The sequence below is a fragment of the Oncorhynchus kisutch genome, linkage group LG6 (assembly GCF_002021735.2).
Source record: "Oncorhynchus kisutch isolate 150728-3 linkage group LG6, Okis_V2, whole genome shotgun sequence".
NCBI classification, from domain to species: domain Eukaryota; kingdom Metazoa; phylum Chordata; class Actinopteri; order Salmoniformes; family Salmonidae; genus Oncorhynchus; species Oncorhynchus kisutch.
In genome coordinates, this window is record NC_034179.2 from 12,679,931 (window position 1) to 12,699,376 (window position 19,446).

The 19,446-nt window shown below is 45.7% G+C and overlaps 1 protein-coding gene across 1 annotated transcript in view; it reads right to left on the reverse strand.

Moving 5' to 3' along the window:
- LOC109892335 (tyrosine-protein kinase JAK2) overlaps window positions 1-19,446 on the reverse strand; it is a 67,768-nt gene that overhangs the window by 5,346 nt on the left and 42,976 nt on the right. Inside the window, exons 5-22 of the mRNA XM_020484809.2 lie at window positions 18,335-18,480; window positions 16,933-17,224; window positions 16,426-16,545; window positions 16,004-16,161; window positions 15,108-15,219; window positions 14,703-14,889; window positions 13,446-13,570; window positions 12,188-12,322; window positions 11,873-11,960; window positions 10,565-10,692; window positions 9,567-9,705; window positions 9,117-9,268; window positions 8,473-8,623; window positions 8,054-8,187; window positions 3,983-4,172; window positions 2,209-2,333; window positions 750-922; window positions 444-555 (exon numbers count right to left, since the gene is read on the reverse strand). Coding sequence (XP_020340398.2) covers window positions 444-555; window positions 750-922; window positions 2,209-2,333; window positions 3,983-4,172; window positions 8,054-8,187; window positions 8,473-8,623; window positions 9,117-9,268; window positions 9,567-9,705; window positions 10,565-10,692; window positions 11,873-11,960; window positions 12,188-12,322; window positions 13,446-13,570; window positions 14,703-14,889; window positions 15,108-15,219; window positions 16,004-16,161; window positions 16,426-16,545; window positions 16,933-17,224; window positions 18,335-18,480 — 2,667 coding nt within the window. The remainder of the gene's footprint in view (window positions 1-443; window positions 556-749; window positions 923-2,208; window positions 2,334-3,982; window positions 4,173-8,053; window positions 8,188-8,472; window positions 8,624-9,116; window positions 9,269-9,566; window positions 9,706-10,564; window positions 10,693-11,872; window positions 11,961-12,187; window positions 12,323-13,445; window positions 13,571-14,702; window positions 14,890-15,107; window positions 15,220-16,003; window positions 16,162-16,425; window positions 16,546-16,932; window positions 17,225-18,334; window positions 18,481-19,446) is intronic.

Below are 19,446 nucleotides of genomic sequence, written 5' to 3' on the forward strand. Positions count from 1 at the left end.
AAAGAGAAAGGTTGACTGAGGCGGCATCAAAGAGAAAGGTTGACAGAAGAGGCATCAAAGAGAGAAAGGTTGACAGACAGAGGAGGCATTAAAGAGAAAGGTTGACAGACAGAGGAGGCATTAAAGAGAAAGGTTGACAGACAGAGGAGGCATTAAAGAGAAAGGTTGACAGACAGAGGAGGCATTAAAGAGAAAGGTTGACAGACAGAGGAGGCATTAAAGAGAGAAAGGTTGACAGACAGAGGAGGCATTAAAGAGAGAAAGGTTGACAGAGAGGAGGCATTAAAGAGAGAAAGGTTGACAGACAGAGGAGGCATTAAAGAGAGAAAGGTTGACAGACAGAGGAGGCATTAAAGAGAGAAAGGTTGACAGACAGAGGAGGCATTAAAGCATTACAGATGAAAGTGTGAGGTGGAAGAAGAGGAGCAGAAGAAGATACGTACTGCCGGAGGACTGCAGTTCTTGTCACTGAACAGCTCATAGAGGACCACTCCAAAGCTCCACACGTCAGAGCCCACTGAAAACTTACTCTCTGTCAGAGACTCCGGGGCATACCTTCAACACAACAAAGTCAAATAAACTCACACACAAAATAATTACATAGAGGATTGTGTCAGAAAAATCCAGATTACTTTAAAATCAGGAAAAAAATATGCAGACTCATTCAAAAGACTAAGAGATGTTGGAGGGAAACAAACATATGATTCTCCCCTCGGTCTGCTGAGAAAAGTTGTGGTATCTTTTCTCACCAGAAGATGGGGCTCTCTCCCGGCTCTCTGACAGTGTAGTAGTCCTTGTCCTGAGGCAGGACCTTGGTAAGGCCAAAGTCTCCTATCTTCACCCTCAGCTCACTCTCTACCAGGATGTTACGAGTGGCCAAGTCGCGGTGGATGTAGCGTTTGGTCGCCAGGTAGTCCATGCCCTACAGAACACACAGGTGGAGGTAAGGCTGTTGTTTTACCATGGGAAACCCTAAGGATGCTCCACATACCTCAACAATATATCTATATACATACTTCTCAAATAGATATTGATGAAATACATATTAACTGATGGGTCAATTCATTGTAAGAGACATTTCTTTCCACCGGTTTCTTTTGACCTCAGTAATGATGAGCAGCAGTGATGACATAACATCAATTATCATCATCATCATTTGATTGATTGATGTTACATACCATCTCCGTATAGCTGTTTTTACAGTATTACAGGAGAATATTACAGGAGTACAGTATTACAGGAGAACAGTATTACAGGAGAATATTACAGGAGTACAGGATTACAGGAGTACAGTATTACAGGAGTACAGTATTACAGGAGAACAGTATTACAGGAGAATATTACAGGAGTACAGTATTACAGGAGTAAAGTATTACAGGAGTAAAGGAGTACATTATTACAGGAGTACAGTATTACAGGAGTAAAGGAGTACATTATTACAGGAGTACAGTATTACAGGAGTACAGTATTACAGGAGTACAGTATTATAGGAGTACATTATTACAGGAGTACAGTATTATAGCAGAATATTACAAGAGTACAGTATTACAGGAGTACAGCATTACAGGAGAATATTACAGGAGTACAGTATTACAGGAGTACAGTATGACAGGAGTACAGCATTACAGGAGTACAGTATTACAGGAGTAGAGTACAGCATTACAGGAAAATATTACAGGAGGACAGTATTACAGGAGTACAGCATTACAGGAGAATATTACAGGATTACAGGAGTACAGCATTACAGGAGTACAGTATTACAGGAGAATATTACAGGAGTAGAGGAGTACAGCATTACAGGAGTAGAGGAGTACAGCATTACATGAGTAGAGCATTACAGGAGTGCAGCATTACAGGAGTGCAGCATTACAGGAGTGCAGCATTACAGGAGTGCAGCATTTCAGGAGTGCAGCATTTCAGGAGTGCAGCATTACAGGAGTGCAGCATTACAGGAGTGCAGCATTTCAGGAGTACAGCATTACAGGAGTGCAGCATTACAGGAGTACAGCATTACAGGAGTACAGTATTACAGGAGTACAGCATTACAGGAGTACAGCATTACAGGAGTGCAGCATTACAGGAGTGCAGCATTACAGGAGTACAGCATTACAGGAGTGCAGCATTACAGGAGAATATTACAGGAGTAGAGGAGTACAGCAATACAGGAGTAGAGGAGTACAGCATTACAGGAGTAGAGAAGTAGTGTACCTTGCAGATCTGTGAGGCGTAGTGCAGGAGCTTCTTGTAGTCGAAGCGGGCCTTGTTCTTGATGAGGTAGTCCCTCAGACTGCCGTAGGGGAGGTACTCCATGATGAGACGCAGGTTCCTCCGGCCTAGGAATAGGGGAGGAAGAGGGTCAGACAGGCACCCAACAGAGGGAGGGAGAGAGAGGGTCAGACAGACACAGAACAGAGGGTCAGACAGACACAGACAGAACAGAGGGTCAGAGAGGAACCCAACAGAGGGAGGGAGAGAGAGGGTCAGACAGACACAGACAGAACAGAGGGTCAGAGAGGAACACAACAGAGGAAGAGGAGATCAGGGTCTTACTCCATTTATTTTTCTTTTTATGGAGAGCTACAGTCTGAACTTGTCCAATAAGAACAGATGTTTGTTTTACCTTGCAAAATGTCTTATTACAGTGTACGCCTTCCTGATTGAACTGGTCAGCTAATTAACAAGCCCCTGATTAGGGAAATCAATCCAGGGCTACAATAACATTGTGAAATATCTGGAGGTCCCAGAGGAAAAGGTTTGAAAACCTCTGCGCTACTAAACACAACCCTGGCCTGTCTTTCACAAAATGGACACGATGCACTGATCTCCTGCCTTGGTAATTCACCCATGCTATTGTTTGAGGAGAGTGTACAATTATGAACTGGAAAATGTATTAATAAACCAATTAGTCACATTTGGGCGGTCTTGAGACAACATTTTGAACAGATATGCAATGGTTCATTGGATCTGTCTAAAACTTTACACGTACACTGCTGTCATCTAGTGGCCAGAATCCAAATTGTGCCTTGGCTGGAATAATACATTTTGGCCTTTCTCTTGCATTTCAAAGATGAAACAAGAAACAAACAAGAAAAGCATGTTTTTTTCTTTGTATTATCTTTTACCAGATCTAGGGTAGCCTAGTGGTTAGAGTGTAGAGGTGGCAGGTAGCCTAGTGGTTAGAGTGTAGAGGTGGCAGGGTAGCCTAGTGGTTAGAGTGTAGAGGTGGCAGGTAGCCTAGTGGTTAGAGTGTAGAGGTGGCAGGTAGCCTAGTGGTTAGAGTGTAGAGGTGGCAGGTAGCCTAGTGGTTAGAGTGTAGAGGCGGCAGGTAGCCTAGTGGTTAGAGTGTAGAGGCGGCAGGGTAGCCTAGTGGTTAGAGTGTAGAGGTGGCAGGTAGCCTAGTGGTTAGAGTGTAGAGGTGGCAGGTAGCCTAGTGGTTAGAGTGTAGAGGCGGCAGGGTAGCCTAGTGGTTAGAGTGTAGAGGTGGCAGGTAGCCTAGTGGTTAGAGTGTAGAGGCGGCAGGGTAGCCTAGTGGTTAGAGTGTAGAGGTGGCAGGTAGCCTAGTGGTTAGAGTGTAGAGGCGGCAGGGTAGCCTAGTGGTTAGAGTGTAGAGGCGGCAGGGTAGCCTAGTGGTTAGAGTGTTGGACTAGCAACCAGAAGGTTGCAAGTTCAAATCCCCAAGCTGACAAGGTACAAATCTGTTGTTCTGCCCCTGAACAAGGCAGTTAACCCACTAGGCCGTCATTGAAAATAAGAAATTGTTCTTAACTGACTTGCCTAGTTAAATAAAGGTTAAAAAATATATATATTTCCACAAACTTCAAAGTGTTTCCTTTCAAATGGTACCAAGAAAATGCATGTCCTTGGTTCAGGTCCGGAGCCAGTTAGATTTGGGTATATCATTTTAGGTGAAAATGGGAGAAAAGGGGCCAATCCCTGCTTTGGTGATTTAAGTTTCTCTAGTTATGATGATGGTAAATCTCACCCGCACTGTAACACACTCCCTTGTACTTGACGATGTTGTCATGCTGAAGGGACTTGAGGATCTCTATCTCCCGTTCAAAGTCTCGGAGGTGTTCTGCTGTGCTGTGCTGCAGCTTCTTGACTGCCACAACCTCCCCAGTGTTATCCTGCAGAGGGTCATACCTACACATCTCCACACTGCCAAAGTTACCCTGAGAGAGAGAGAGAGAGAGAGAGAGAGGGAGAGAGAGAATGAGTTAGAGAGAGAGGGGGAATAAAAAGTGTGGAGAGGGAGGGAGTTAGAGAGAGTAAAATGTGCAGAGGGAGTGAAAAGAGAGAAAAATAGTGACAGAGCGACTCCCATATCTACTGAGCAAAATACCACAGTGTGACATCACAGCAGCAACATTTGTGACCTGTTACCACAAGAAAAGGTCAACCAGTGAAGGACAAACACCATTGTAAATACAAGCATAAATATGGGTTATTTATTTTCCCTTTTGTACTTTAACCATTTGTACATAGTTACAACGCTGTGTATATATATATATATGACATTTGTAATGTCTTTATTCTTTGGGAACTTCTGTGAGTGTAATGTTTACTGTTCATTTTTGTTTATTTTACTATTGTTTATTATCTGCTTCACTTGCTTTGGCAACGTTAACATATGTTCCCCATGCCAATCTCAGCTTCCCTATCAACGTTAACATATGTTCCCCATGCCAATCTCAGCTTCCCTATCAACGTTAACATATGTTCCCCATGCCAATCTCAGCTTCCCTATCAACGTTAACATATGTTCCCCATGCCAATCTCAGCCTCCCTATCAACGTTAACATATGTTCCCCATGCCAATCTCAGCTTCCCTATCAACGTTAACATATGTTCCCCATGCCAATCTCAGCTTCCCTATCAACGTTAACATATGTTCCCCATGCCAATCTCAGCTTCCCTATCAACGTTAACATATGTTCCCCATGCCAATCTCAGCTTCCCTATCAACGTTAACATATGTTCCCCATGCCAATCTCAGCTTCCCTATCAACGTTAACATATGTTCCCCATGCCAATCTCAGCTTCCCTATCAACGTTAACATATGTTCCCCATGCCAATCTCAGCTTCCCTATCAACGTTAACATATGTTCCCCATGCCAATCTCAGCTTCCCTATCAACGTTAACATATGTTCCCCATGCCAATCTCAGCTTCCCTATCAACGTTAACATATGTTCCCCATGCCAATCTCAGCTTCCCTATCAACGTTAACATATGTTCCCCATGCCAATCTCAGCTTCCCTATCAACGTTAACATATGTTCCCCATGCCAATCTCAGCTTCCCTATCAACGTTAACATATGTTCCCCATGCCAATCTCAGCTTCCCTATCAACGTTAACATATGTTCCCCATGCCAATCTCAGCTTCCCTATCAACGTTAACATATGTTCCCCATGCCAATCTCAGCTTCCCTATCAACGTTAACATATGTTCCCCATGCCAATCTCAGCTTCCCTATCAACGTTAACATATGTTCCCCATGCCAATCTCAGCTTCCCTATCAACGTTAACATATGTTCCCCATGCCAATCTCAGCTTCCCTATCAACGTTAACATATGTTCCCCATGCCAATCTCAGCTTCCCTATCAACGTTAACATATGTTCCCCATGCCAATCTCAGCTTCCCTATCAACGTTAACATATGTTCCCCATGCCAATCTCAGCTTCCCTATCAACGTTAACATATGTTCCCCATGCCAATCTCAGCTTCCCTATCAACGTTAACATATGTTCCCCATGCCAATCTCAGCTTCCCTATCAACGTTAACATATGTTCCCCATGCCAATCTCAGCTTCCCTATCAACGTTAACATATGTTCCCCATGCCAATCTCAGCTTCCCTATCAACGTTAACATATGTTCCCCATGCCAATCTCAGCTTCCCTATCAACGTTAACATATGTTCCCCATGCCAATCTCAGCTTCCCTATCAACGTTAACATATGTTCCCCATGCCAATCTCAGCTTCCCTATCAACGTTAACATATGTTCCCCATGCCAATCTCAGCTTCCCTATCAACGTTAACATATGTTCCCCATGCCAATCTCAGCTTCCCTATCAACGTTAACATATGTTCCCCATGCCAATCTCAGCTTCCCTATCAACGTTAACATATGTTCCCCATGCCAATCTCAGCTTCCCTATCAACGTTAACATATGTTCCCCATGCCAATCTCAGCTTCCCTATCAACGTTAACATATGTTCCCCATGCCAATCTCAGCTTCCCTATCAACGTTAACATATGTTCCCCATGCCAATCTCAGCTTCCCTATCAACGTTAACATATGTTCCCCATGCCAATCTCAGCTTCCCTATCAACGTTAACATATGTTCCCCATGCCAATCTCAGCTTCCCTATCAACGTTAACATATGTTCCCCATGCCAATCTCAGCTTCCCTATCAACGTTAACATATGTTCCCCATGCCAATCTCAGCTTCCCTATCAACGTTAACATATGTTCCCCATGCCAATCTCAGCTTCCCTATCAACGTTAACATATGTTCCCCATGCCAATCTCAGCTTCCCTATCAACGTTAACATATGTTCCCCATGCCAATCTCAGCTTCCCTATCAACGTTAACATATGTTCCCCATGCCAATCTCAGCTTCCCTATCAACGTTAACATATGTTCCCCATGCCAATCTCAGCTTCCCTATCAACGTTAACATATGTTCCCCATGCCAATCTCAGCTTCCCTATCAACGTTAACATATGTTCCCCATGCCAATCTCAGCTTCCCTATCAACGTTAACATATGTTCCCCATGCCAATCTCAGCTTCCCTATCAACGTTAACATATGTTCCCCATGCCAATCTCAGCTTCCCTATCAACGTTAACATATGTTCCCCATGCCAATCTCAGCTTCCCTATCAACGTTAACATATGTTCCCCATGCCAATCTCAGCTTCCCTATCAACGTTAACATATGTTCCCCATGCCAATCTCAGCTTCCCTATCAACGTTAACATATGTTCCCCATGCCAATCTCAGCTTCCCTATCAACGTTAACATATGTTCCCCATGCCAATCTCAGCTTCCCTATCAACGTTAACATATGTTCCCCATGCCAATCTCAGCTTCCCTATCAACGTTAACATATGTTCCCCATGCCAATCTCAGCTTCCCTATCAACGTTAACATATGTTCCCCATGCCAATCTCAGCTTCCCTATCAACGTTAACATATGTTCCCCATGCCAATCTCAGCTTCCCTATCAACGTTAACATATGTTCCCCATGCCAATCTCAGCTTCCCTATCAACGTTAACATATGTTCCCCATGCCAATCTCAGCTTCCCTATCAACGTTAACATATGTTCCCCATGCCAATCTCAGCTTCCCTATCAACGTTAACATATGTTCCCCATGCCAATCTCAGCTTCCCTATCAACGTTAACATATGTTCCCCATGCCAATCTCAGCTTCCCTATCAACGTTAACATATGTTCCCCATGCCAATCTCAGCTTCCCTATCAACGTTAACATATGTTCCCCATGCCAATAAAGCCCTTGAATTGAATTGAATAGAGAGGGTGAGTGAGAGACAGAGAGTGAGTGAGTGAGACAGAGAGAGTGAGTGAGTGAGTGAGTGAGTGAGTGAGTGAGTGAGTGAGTGAGTGAGTGACAGAGAGACAGAGAGTGAGTGAGAGACAGAGAATGAGTGAGAGACAGAGAGAGTGAGTGAGAGACAGAGAGAGTGAGTGAGAGACAGAGAGAGTGAGTGAGAGACAGAGAGTGACAGAGAGACAGAGAGTGAGTGAGAGACAGAGAGTGAGTGAGAGACAGAGAGTGAGTGAGAGACAGAGAGTGAGTGAGAGACAGAGAGTGAGTGAGAGACAGAGAGTGAGTGAGAGACAGAGAGTGAGTGAGAGACAGAGTGAGTGAGAAACAGAGAGTGAGTGAGAGACAGAGAGTGACAGAGAGAGTGAGTGAGAAACAGAGAGAGTGAGTGAGAGACAGAGAGAGAGTGAGAGACAGAGAGTGAGAGACAGAGAGTGAGTGAGAAAGTGGCGTGTGTGTTGTCTAACCTTGCCCAGCTGCTTGAGGAAGATGAGATGTCTCTCTTCAAACTGAGCAGGGTTTTGGTTCTCAAAGGCCCCTGGGAACCCAAACCCTCTGGCCCTGTTGGGCACCATGTCACTCTCCACCAGCAACTCATAGTCTGCAGCAGGAGACAGGACACAATCAACACCTTCTGGAAATAAATCGAAACATACATACATCCTAATCTAGCATACATTTTTACCCAAAAGTGTCAGAGAACTGTCAACACTGACAGTGACCTAATAGCCTACATTCAGTATATGTTGCAGTCCATGCGAGAATGGAACTGACGTTGGCAGTGCCATGGTTTAACACACCGAGCCACTGGAACAGCATCAGTGAAATGACTAGTAGGACATGTTTGTCAGTCTGCAGAGCACTAAAAAGAGAGGAGACGACCGACCAGGTGTGAAGAGGCTGTTGAGGTCTCTGATAACAGCTCTGAAGGAGGGTCTGTTGGACGGCTCATAGTCCATACAGCTGTTGATCAGGTTGGCCAGCTCTGTCCACTTAGGAGCAGGCAGCTGGTGATGGTCTTCATAGAACAGACGTTTCTACAGAGGACAATAACGTCAACTATAAACAGAGGAACTCTTAATACCTTACTAATAATGGATTATTATGCTGTGCATGACAGTTGGATAGTGTTTTTTTAACAAGACAAAGACAAATAACCTGATGAAGACAATGTCAGAAGACAGTTTTAGTCCCAGTGTCCAGACAAGAGAACAGTACATCAACTATGTCTCTCTAAACATAACATAACATACCAGTAAACTGAGGCACAAAACCCTCAGGTTGGACATCTTCGACTTTGATTTAATTTCCTGCTTGTAAGAACCACCTTGATATTTGGCTGTAATTTACAGTGTGGCTATACCAACAAAGAGACAGAAACAGGAGATGGAGTCCTGCCCTATAGACTGTTCTGGCTCGCACAAGGCTTACCATTACTAACTAAATTAAATTATATTAGAATTATATATCAATATATATATATAGCAAAATATAAATATTCCATGAAAAGTGTTAATTGCACCTCCTTACCTTGGAGCAGTCCAGTGTGCTGAGTGGTCTGTCTCCTCCACTACAGATCTCCCACAGAGTGGTGCCGAAGGCCCACTTATCTGTAGTCAGAGTCAGATGTCTGTCCTCCTCTAAACACTCTGGAGGTACCCAGGGGATGCGCTCCACAAGGACTGGAGGGACAGTGGATGACAGGACGATGGGATGGGAATACATAGAGCACACAGACATTAAATATACTCCCTTCCTGACTTCCTGAGCTGCTGTTCTTGTTTGTTTGTGCGTTGTATGGTTTTAGTGTATAAAACATTAGGAACAAACCCCCCAAAACGCCTTGCACCATGTGTCGCTGTGTAACCAAGCCAAACAGTCTACACATAGTATTGCAAAACAACATGCAAAAGTTCAGTAAAGTACAATTTCTTAGTACAGTATCTCTTTGTCATAACTAATACAAGGGTTGGTACTCACCATCTTTGGGCAGCACAGTGATGCTGATTCCAGGGTCACTCAGTTTGATGAAGGGGGGGTTCCCAGTGTTCCTGTCCTCCTCTCGGATCAACAGGACGTTCTTGGCACACACGTTCCCATGGACCAGGCTCTTGTCCTCCTGTTATTAAATTGAACATTGCGGACTGATTAGTGGCATATTGAACACAAAAGTTACACCATTACGGAGATATCTGCCACTTAGCAGATTCAGTTGTATTTAATATGTTTTATTGGACAAAGAGGAGAGAGAAAGAGGAGAGAGAAAGAGGAGAGCGAAAGAGGAGAGAGAAAGAGGAGAGAGAAAGAGGAGAGAGAAAGAGGAGAGAGAAAGAGGAGAGAGAAAGAGGAGAGAGAAAGAGGAGAGAGAAAGAGGAGAGAGAAAGAGGAGAGAGAAAGAGGAGAGAGAAAGAGGAGAGCGAAAGAGGAGAGAGAAAGAGGAGAGAGAAAGAGGAGAGAGAAAGAGGAGAGAGAAAGAGGAGAGAGAAAGAGGAGAGAGAAAGAGGAGAGAGAAAGAGGAGAGAGAAAGAGGAGAGAGAAAGAGGAGAGCGAAAGAGGAGAGAGAAAGAGGAGAGAGAAAGAGGAGAGCGAAAGAGGAGAGAGAAAGTGGGAAAGATAAGGGGGGGGGTGCATCACATAGGCTGCTTTAACACAGGCAGCCCATTCCGATCGTTTGCCGAATTATTGGCAAAAGAGCTGATCTGATTGGCCAAAAGATCAATTGGTGGAAAAAGATGAGAATTGGGTCAGATTCGAACCCATGAAAACGCTGGTATATGCGATGTAGGCCGCAGCGCTGACCATTAGACCACCCAGGACACATAGCAGACGGCTTCTTTCCAAAACCATTTACTGTTCAGGGAGTGCATCCAATCAGTGAACCGTGTGGGGCCTTATGAATGGAGCTTCTTCCAGATTATTATGATTAGGGTGTTTTACTAGGTAATTGGTTAATTGATGGATTGATTGATTGGTCTTACCAGGTAATGCATAGCCCAGGCCAGCTGCTTGGCCACCTCTAGCTTCCAGGTGATGTTCACAGAGCTCTTCTTCTTCTTCAGGTATGTATCCAGGGAGCCAAACTTCCCATATTCCTGCACCATCATGTCTGAAAGGGTTAGAATTCAACAAATTACAGCTGGACCAGTGTAGCACATCTACTAAAGGGGCTTAAAACTGCTAACAGAGGCTAACAGAGGAAAAGGTTGGGATGGAGACAGTGGGAGGCTAACAGAGGAAAAGGTTGGGATGGAGACAGAGGGAGGCTAACAGAGGAAAAGGTTGGGATGGAGACAGTGGGAGGCTAACAGAGGAAAAGGTTGGGATGGAGACAGTGGGAGGCTAACAGAGGAAAAGGTTGGGATGGAGACAGAGGGAGGCTAACAGAGGAAAAGGTTGGGATGGAGACAGTGGGAGGCTAACAGAGGAAAAGGTTGGGATGGAGACAGAGGGAGGCTAACAGAGGAAAAGGTTGGGATGGAGACAGTGGGAGGCTAACAGAGGAAAAGGTTGGGATGGAGACAGTGGGAGGCTAACAGAAGAAAAGGTTGGGATGGAGACAGTGGGACGCTAACAGAGGAAAAGGTTGGGATGGAGACAGAGGGAGGCTAACAGAGGAAAAGGTTGGGATGGAGGGAGGCTAACAGAGGAAAAGGTTGGGATGGAGGGAGGCTAACAGAGGAAAAGGTTGGGATGGAGGGAGGCTAACAGAGGAAAAGGTTGGGATGGAGACAGAGGGAGGCTAACAGAGGAAAAGGTTGGGATGGAGACAGAGGGAGGCTAACAGAGGAAAAGGTTGGGATGGAGACAGAGGGAGGCTAACAGAGGAAAAGGTTGGGATGGAGACAGAGGGAGGCTAACAGAGGAAAAGGTTGGGATGGAGACAGAGGGAGGCTAACAGAGGAAAAGGTTGGGATGGAGACAGTGGGAGGCTAACAGAGGAAAAGGTTGGGATGGAGACAGAGGGAGGCTAACAGAGGAAAAGGTTAGGATGGAGACAGAGGGAGGCTAACAGAGGAAAAGGTTAGGATGGAGACAGAGGGAGGCTAACAGAGGAAAAGGTTGGGATGGAGACAGTGGGAGGCTAACAGAGGAAAAGGTTGGGATGGAGGTAGAGGGAGGCTAACAGAGGAAAAGGTTGGGATGGAGGTAGAGGGAGGCTAACAGAGGAAAAGGTTGGGATGGAGGTAGAGGGAGGCTAACAGAGGAAAAGGTTGGGATGGAGACAGAGGGAGGCTAACAGAGGTAAAATGGTGAGAGGTATAATTTAGTTTGGTAATGTCACTTACTCTCCTCTCCGCAGACACACACGCCATAGGTGAGGAGCAGGTGCTTATGGGATAGCTGGCTCATCATACTGGCGGCTTCAAAAAACGACTGGAGAGAAGAGAGAGAAGAGCCGTCAGACAGTTAAATATTGTATCGTAGGAAAGGTAACCAAACATAGAAAATGAACACATTAATTGGCAAAACATTGTGCTAAATAAAATGACTGCAATGGAAGAGTCATGTCCCTTTCAAGAACCAATGCAAAAAGACTCCCAAGTCCATCTCCTTAACACTACATGTTGTTGGCTGGAGTTGAGGAGTGGTTCTCGACCAACCTCAGAGTAGTTTCGGTGAGCCTTATCCAGGATCTTAACAAGGACGTCCATCTGGTGAATCTCTCCATAGTCTCCCAGCTCCTTCCTCACGCCACAGAAGATCTTAGTAAACGTCCCCTGACCCAGACTGTCTTTCTGTAACACACAGGGAACACCGGGTCTGAGATCCTCTCCCCTGGTCATCCAAAACATGTAGTGATGATGCCAACACATCCGCCCCTTATTTAAATTGTATTTGTGAGTGTTTATTTCTATGTATATTTTATTAACCTACATTATTCATGTCATAGTTGAGATGCCACCATTTCACCTGAACCAGCTAAGGAGCAACAATTCAGTCTCTGATTGAAGTCCTCTATCATGTGTGTGAGTGGCAATGTCTGCAGGTACATGCAGGTGTATGTGACCGTGTCACAGGTGAAAGAGGTCACAGGTGAAAGAGGTCATTACACCATGATAAGAATGTTAATTAATTTATTTATTTCACCTTCATTTAACCAGGTAGGCAAGTTCAGAACAAGTTCTCATTTACAATTGCGACCTGGCCAAGATAAAGCAAAGCAGTTCGACACATACAACAACACAGTTACACATGGAGTAAAACAAACACACAGTCAATAATACAGTAGAAAAATACGTCTATATACAATGTGAGCAAATGAGGTGAGATAAGGGAGGTAAAGGCAAAAAAAGGCCATGGTGGCGAAGTAAATACAATATAGCAATTAGAAACACTGGAATGGTAGATTTGCAGTGGAAGAATGTGCAAAGTAGAGATAGAAATAATGGGGTGCAAAGGAGCAAAATAAATAAATACAGTAGGGGGAGAGGTAGTTGTTTGGGCTAAATTATAGATGGGCTATGTACATCTAACCAGAGTTTACATTCTAACCAGACACCTAGGTATTTGTAGTTGTCCACATATTCTAAATCAGAACCGTCCAGAGTAGTGATGTTGGACGAGCGGGCAGGTAACGATCGGTTGAAGAGCATGCATTTAGTTTTACTTGTATTTAAGAGCAATTGGAGGCCAGGGAAGGAGAGTTGTATGGCATTGAAGCTCGTCTGGAGGTTAGTTAACACAGTGTCCAAAGAAGGGCCAGAAGTATACAGAATGGTGTCGTCTGGAGGGTTGTTAACACAGTGTCCAAAGAAGGGCCAGAAGTTTACAGAATGGTGTCGTCTGGAATGGATGTTAACTGACCTTTCAGTCATGGCTGAAGGAGGAGGAGAGTGAGTGACAGAGAGGTAATCTTACGATGACAAGATCCTCCTTGCGTATCTTGTGGAAGACCATCTGGCTGATGTTGTGTCTGTGCAGAGAGGGGGACAGGGGAACCTCAGCACCCTGGTTACTGCGGCACACCAACAGGTTAGACTTGTCTGCAGATTCAGGGAACACAGAGATGAGGACGTTAAGTGAGTTAGGAGTACATCATGTAGTATTCTTTATAGGTCGTATTCATTAGGGCCGCAGCAAAAAAAGGTTTTAAACACTAAACAAAAACAAGTTGGACAGCTTAGGTAGACCCTGAACAGAGGGTGCAAAGCTGTCAACAAGGCAAAGGGTGGCTACTTTGCAAAATCTCTAATATATTTTGATTTGTTTAACACTTTTTTGGTTACAACATGATCCCATATGTGTTATTTCATAGTTTTGATGTCTTCACTATTATTATACAATGTAGAAAATAGTACAAATAAAAACACTTCAATGAGTAGGTGTGTCCAAACTTTTGACTGGGACTGAATGTGACACAACATAATGTTATGTACAGTACGTGTAACCTAAGTGTTTCTGTTGTGTTTGACTATAGACAACGGAATTGAACATCATGGTGAACATACGTGACCAAAATAAACCCTCTTGAACGTTATGACCTAGATGATGATCATTTTACAAGAGCTCGAACTATAATACTGCCCGGGGCGGTAGCGTAGCCTAGTGGTTAGAGTGTTGGACTAGTAACCGAAAGGTTGCAAGTTCAAATCCCCGAGCTGACAAGGTACAAATCTGTCATTTCTGCCCCTGAACAGGCAGTTAAACCACTGTTCCTAGGCCGTCATTGAAAATAAGAATTTGCCTGAAGGGTCTGGACTAAACACACTTAGCACCATGTCTCCTTTTAAACAATAGTGCATTCTTTTTTATATAGTTAACTAGGCAAGTCAGTTGTGAACAAATCCTTATTTACAATGACGGCCTACCAAAAGGCCTCCTGCGGGGACGGGGGCCTGGGATTAAAAATACAGTAAATAAATATAGGACAAAACACCCATCACGACAAGAGACACAACACGACATAAAGAGAGACCTAAGACAGCAACACAGCATGGCAGCAACACATGACAACACAGCATGGTAGCAACACAACATGACAACATTGTTAATCAAACTACTGTGAGAATATAGACTTAGTGTTGAGTGTGGCTGGAGAGCTGAGTCAGCCCACAGTTTATGATATTGTTTTAATCACAAAACACAGCTATGACCCTTATTCCCTGACCTCCTTACCTTTCGCTTTAGGCGGGCAGCACTTGGTGAACTGGAAGATGTGTCCGTCAGAGCGCAGAGCTTCCTTCTGGTAGCGGTGGAGCAGCTCCCTCAGAGAAGCAAAACTCTTCGTGGCCCCAGAGAGGATGTAGTCTCCCTGATCGGTCTTCACTATCTGGCAGTGCTTGTACTCAACTAGGCTGTCACACTGCAGGGGGACACAGATCAGATATGCACCCTACCACTCCCTATTGGTCCTTACCCTTCAACGTTTGTAGATGTGCAAGGTGTTAGCAATATGGTGAAAGCTGCACCAGTACGCCTGCATACCTATCCAGACCCGTTCAGATCTGGAAACACTGAAGGGTCTGGACTAAACACACTTAGCACCATGTCTTTCAACAACCTGTATGGTATTATACTCACGCCCACTACAAAGGACAGGAAGTATTTGTTGTAGTCCTTAGGGCTGCTACGGAGGATGTACAGACCCTTGTGATTCCCAGACCGCCGCAGCTTACCGATAGCAAAGTCCATCCTGAGGATAGAGAGACAGGACAGATATGGTCAGTCATGGTCGTACTGTGCGTATATATGTGCTTGTATATGTACAAGTTAGTGATGGGGGGGTTGACGGGGTTATATCCGCGGGACAAACGGGTTTAGGGTCATGACAATTTGTGTGGATGAAGAGCGGGTTGAATAAAAACAGAAGACAATGCCTTTAAAAATGCATAAATGTGCAATTTATATCTATAGGCTACATGGAATTATTTTAGATTATCTGTCATTAATGTTTAAGCCTAAACTTTAGAGCCTAACAGTACGTTCGCCAAATAGCCTACACGCCAATCCCCAAATAGCCTACACGCCAATCCCCAAATAGCCTACACGCCAATCCCCAAATAGCCTACACGCCAATCCCCAAATATGAAAACGAGTCGTCTCTCGTTGAATGACAACACATAATTTATTGAAGAATTCCTAATGTTGACCAATCACCGACGAAGGGACGCAAGACTTCAACCCCGAACTTCGGCTTGCCTCCAGAAAAATGTGTGTCCGAACAGCCGAAAAAACGCTAACCGATGTCCAAAACAAACAGAAACGTCATAATATCAAATCGCTACGCCATCTCCGACTAGCCAACTGTTGTGCATTTTCGATATTAGCGGGTTAGGGTGCAGGCCTCAGATTGTCATGTTATCACATATAGGTCGGGCGGTTGAACAAACCTGCTGAGCCACACACCTCTAGTACACGTGTATGTGTGTGTGGATGTTCTTGTGTTTGTACAGTATATGTGCCTAGTCTAGACTTACGAGACTGGACCATGGCAGTAACTCTGAATGGCCTCCAGCAGCCTAGGGGGCGCCACCTCTTTACACAGGAAGTGGTGAGCGTCGGCTATGAGCCGGTAGTAGCCATCCACCAAAGACACAAAGGACAGAGCCTCCGACAGGGAACGGAACTCCAGCTCCTGTGTAGCAGAGAGAGATGGAGGAGGATAAGAGGAGGGGTGGATCAGTCCTCTGTTACACATAATACATGAGACATGTTCCTGTTCTGATCTAGCATAACAGCTGGTCTGAGTCTAAAATGTCACCCTGTTCCCCTACAAAGTGCACTTCGCCATATGGCCCTGCTCAAAAGTAGTGCACTATATTGGAAATAGCTTGTCATTTCAGACACAAATTATGTCCTTGTCCCTGTCTGAGTTATGAGGTTAGCAGAATCATCGTACCAGAGTCTGACTGTCCTGTCTGTTGATGGTGACAATGCGACTCTCGATAGAGCCCTCCTTGTTGGCTTGTTTGATGCTGATGTCAATAACTTCAGGGAAATCACAGTACGTCTGGAAACCCTATAGAGAGAGAGAGAGAGAGAGAGAGAGAGAGAGAGAGAGAGAGAGAGAGAGAGAGAGAGAGAGAGAGAGAGAGAGAGAGAGAGAGAAAGAGAGAGAGAGAGAGAGAGAGTAGTAGCAGCCACCCTGAATGCACAACCGTTTCAAACATCCTTTCTCTAACTCTCTATGACATTATTACAGGAGACTATTTGAACACATGACTAACTCTAGCCCCTTTGTGGTTGTCTCAACAGGTCATATGTGCTTTCAGAAAATAGAAAGATAAAAGGAGAAGACGAGAAGGAAAAATAGGAAAGAAAAAGACGAGGAGAACAAGGAACAAGAATAAAAAGGAAGAGAGAGTGAAAGAAGAATAGAGAAGAGAACGCTACTACTCCCCCCTACCTTGTCTGCCTCCTTATCCTCCTCCCGGGACCACTGGATGCCGTTGTTTCCTGTGACGACGATGGTGACCTCTCCTTCCAAGGACTCAGTGACACGGAAGCACTCTGAATAGAAGGCTGGGTGCAGCGTCTCCAGGTTCACCAGGTATTTGAGCTTGAGGTCACGAGCCGTGGCTTTACACTGGCTGAACTGCTGGATGAACTTCCTGAAGCGATGGCGGATCCTCTTCCGGGTCACAAAGTGGTACTCTTGGATATGGGCACGTATGTCCTTGGGTAGGAACGACTTATAGCTAGGGAGGGAAGGTGAAAGAATTGGTTTAGTTACAATTGGGTCCATTACATACAAGTATCAATAGCAGCAAAGAGCTGAATTATGTGATACAACAAACACAATACAGATTTTAAGAACATGGGCTGGGGTGGATTGGAGTGAGGCGGGCGGGGGTGGAGTGGAGTGAGGCGGGGGTGGAGTGGAGTGAGGCGGGCTGGGGTGGATTGGAGTGAGGCGGGGGTGGAGTGGAGTGAGGCGGGCTGGGGTGGATTGGAGTGAGGCGGGGGTGGAGTGGAGTGAGGCGGGCTGGGGTGGATTGGAGTGAGGCGGGGGTGGAGTGGAGTGAGGCGGGCTGGGGTGGATCGGAGTGAGGCGGGGGTGGAGTGGAGTGAGGCGGGGGTGGAGTGGAGTGAGGCGGGGGTGGAGTGGAGTGGAGTGAGGCGGGGGTGGAGTGGAGTGAGGCGGGGGTGGAGTGGAGTGAGGCGGGCTGGGGTGGAGTGGAGTGAGGCGGGGGTGGAGTGGAGTGAGGCGGGCTGGGGTGGATTGGAGTGAGGCGGGCTGGGGTGGATTGGAGTGGATTGGAGTGAGGCGGGCTGGGGTGGATTGGAGTGAGGCGGGCTGGGGTGGATTGGAGTGAGGCGGGGGTGGAGTGGAGTGAGGCGGGCTGGATCGGAGTGAGGCGGGGGTGGAGTGGAGTGAGGCGGGGGTGGAGTGAGGCGGGGGTGGAGTGGAGTGAGGCGGGGGTGGAGTGGAGTGAGGCGGGGGTGGAGTGGAGTGAGGCGGGGGTGGAGTGGAGTGAGGCGGGGGTGGAGTGGAGTGAGGTGATTTGTTTAACACTTTTTTGGTTACTACATGATTCCATACGTGTTATTTCATAGTGTTGACGTCTTCACTGTTATTCTACAATGTAGAAAATAGTAAAATAAAGAAAAACCCTTTGATGAGTAGGTGTTCTAAAACTGTTGACCGGTAGTGTACACATATCAGATATGATTTCCCACTACAATATCCATATATTCCACCTGGTTTGACCGTTGTGTACACATTGCTCTGTGATCAAACGGTTTTCAGCTCTGACAGTTTCTTCTCGGTTCAACATGCGCCATCTTCCTCCTACCAGCCTACTCACCTGGTGTCGTTATAGATGTCCACAGGGGACTGGCTACTCTCCTTAGCCATCCTCATCATGTCCAACACAGCCATGCCAAGACACTCCTCCTGGGTCTCATGGTCCACTGGGATAATCACCCAGCTATGCACAAAGTCACTACGCCACTGAGAGGAGGGAGGGAGGGAGATGTAGTGGATAGAAGTGCCATAAGGTGAAAACAAACAAGGCAAACGAGCGAGGGAGAGAGTAGAGAGAAAGAGAGAGGAGGGTTGGTAACGTTAACATATGACAGACAGCAGCAGCAGACACCCCGAACATATCACATGTCTGTTAAATGCATGAGGCAGTTGGTACACACCCCTATCTGTGGCATGCCCCGGTCTCTGGGGTATGCCCCGGTCTCTGGGGCATGCCCCGGTCTCTGGGGCATGTCCCAAGTGGCACCCTAAATAGGGTAGTCTAAATAAATCGGACCTTCGGCAACACAGTGACTACGGTCTCAGTTCAACGATGCACCCGTGGAATAGATGAACTATGTCCCTACATCAATGCCTACATACAGTATAACTGAATCACTACAATAGCAAGATGGAGATCACTGAGGTTATTTTTTTAAACTAGACCTTAGTCCCATTGTTGCCTAGGGTCGGGTGTTCCAGACTCCATTTAGTGTTGAAACTAGACCTTAGTCCCATTGTTGCCTAGGGTCAGGTGTTCCAGACTCCATATAGTGTTGAAACTAGACCTTAGTCCCATTGTTGCCTAGGGTCAGGTGTTCCAGACTCCATATAGTGTTGAAACTAGACCTTAGTCCCATTGTTGCCTAGGGTCGGGTGTTCCAAACTCCATATAGTGTTGAAACTAGACCTTAGTCCCATTGTTGCCTAGGGTCGGGTGTTCCAGACTCCATATAGTGTTGAAACTACACCTTAGTCCCATTGTTGCCTAGGGTCGGGTGTTCCAGACTCCATATAGTGTTGAAACTAGACCTTAGTCCCATTGTTGCCTAGGGTCAGGTGTTCCAGACTCCATATAGTGTTGAAACTAGACCTTAGTCCCATTGTTTCCTAGGGTCAGGTGTTCCAGACTCCATATAGTGTTGAAACTAGACCTTAGTCCCATTGTTGCCT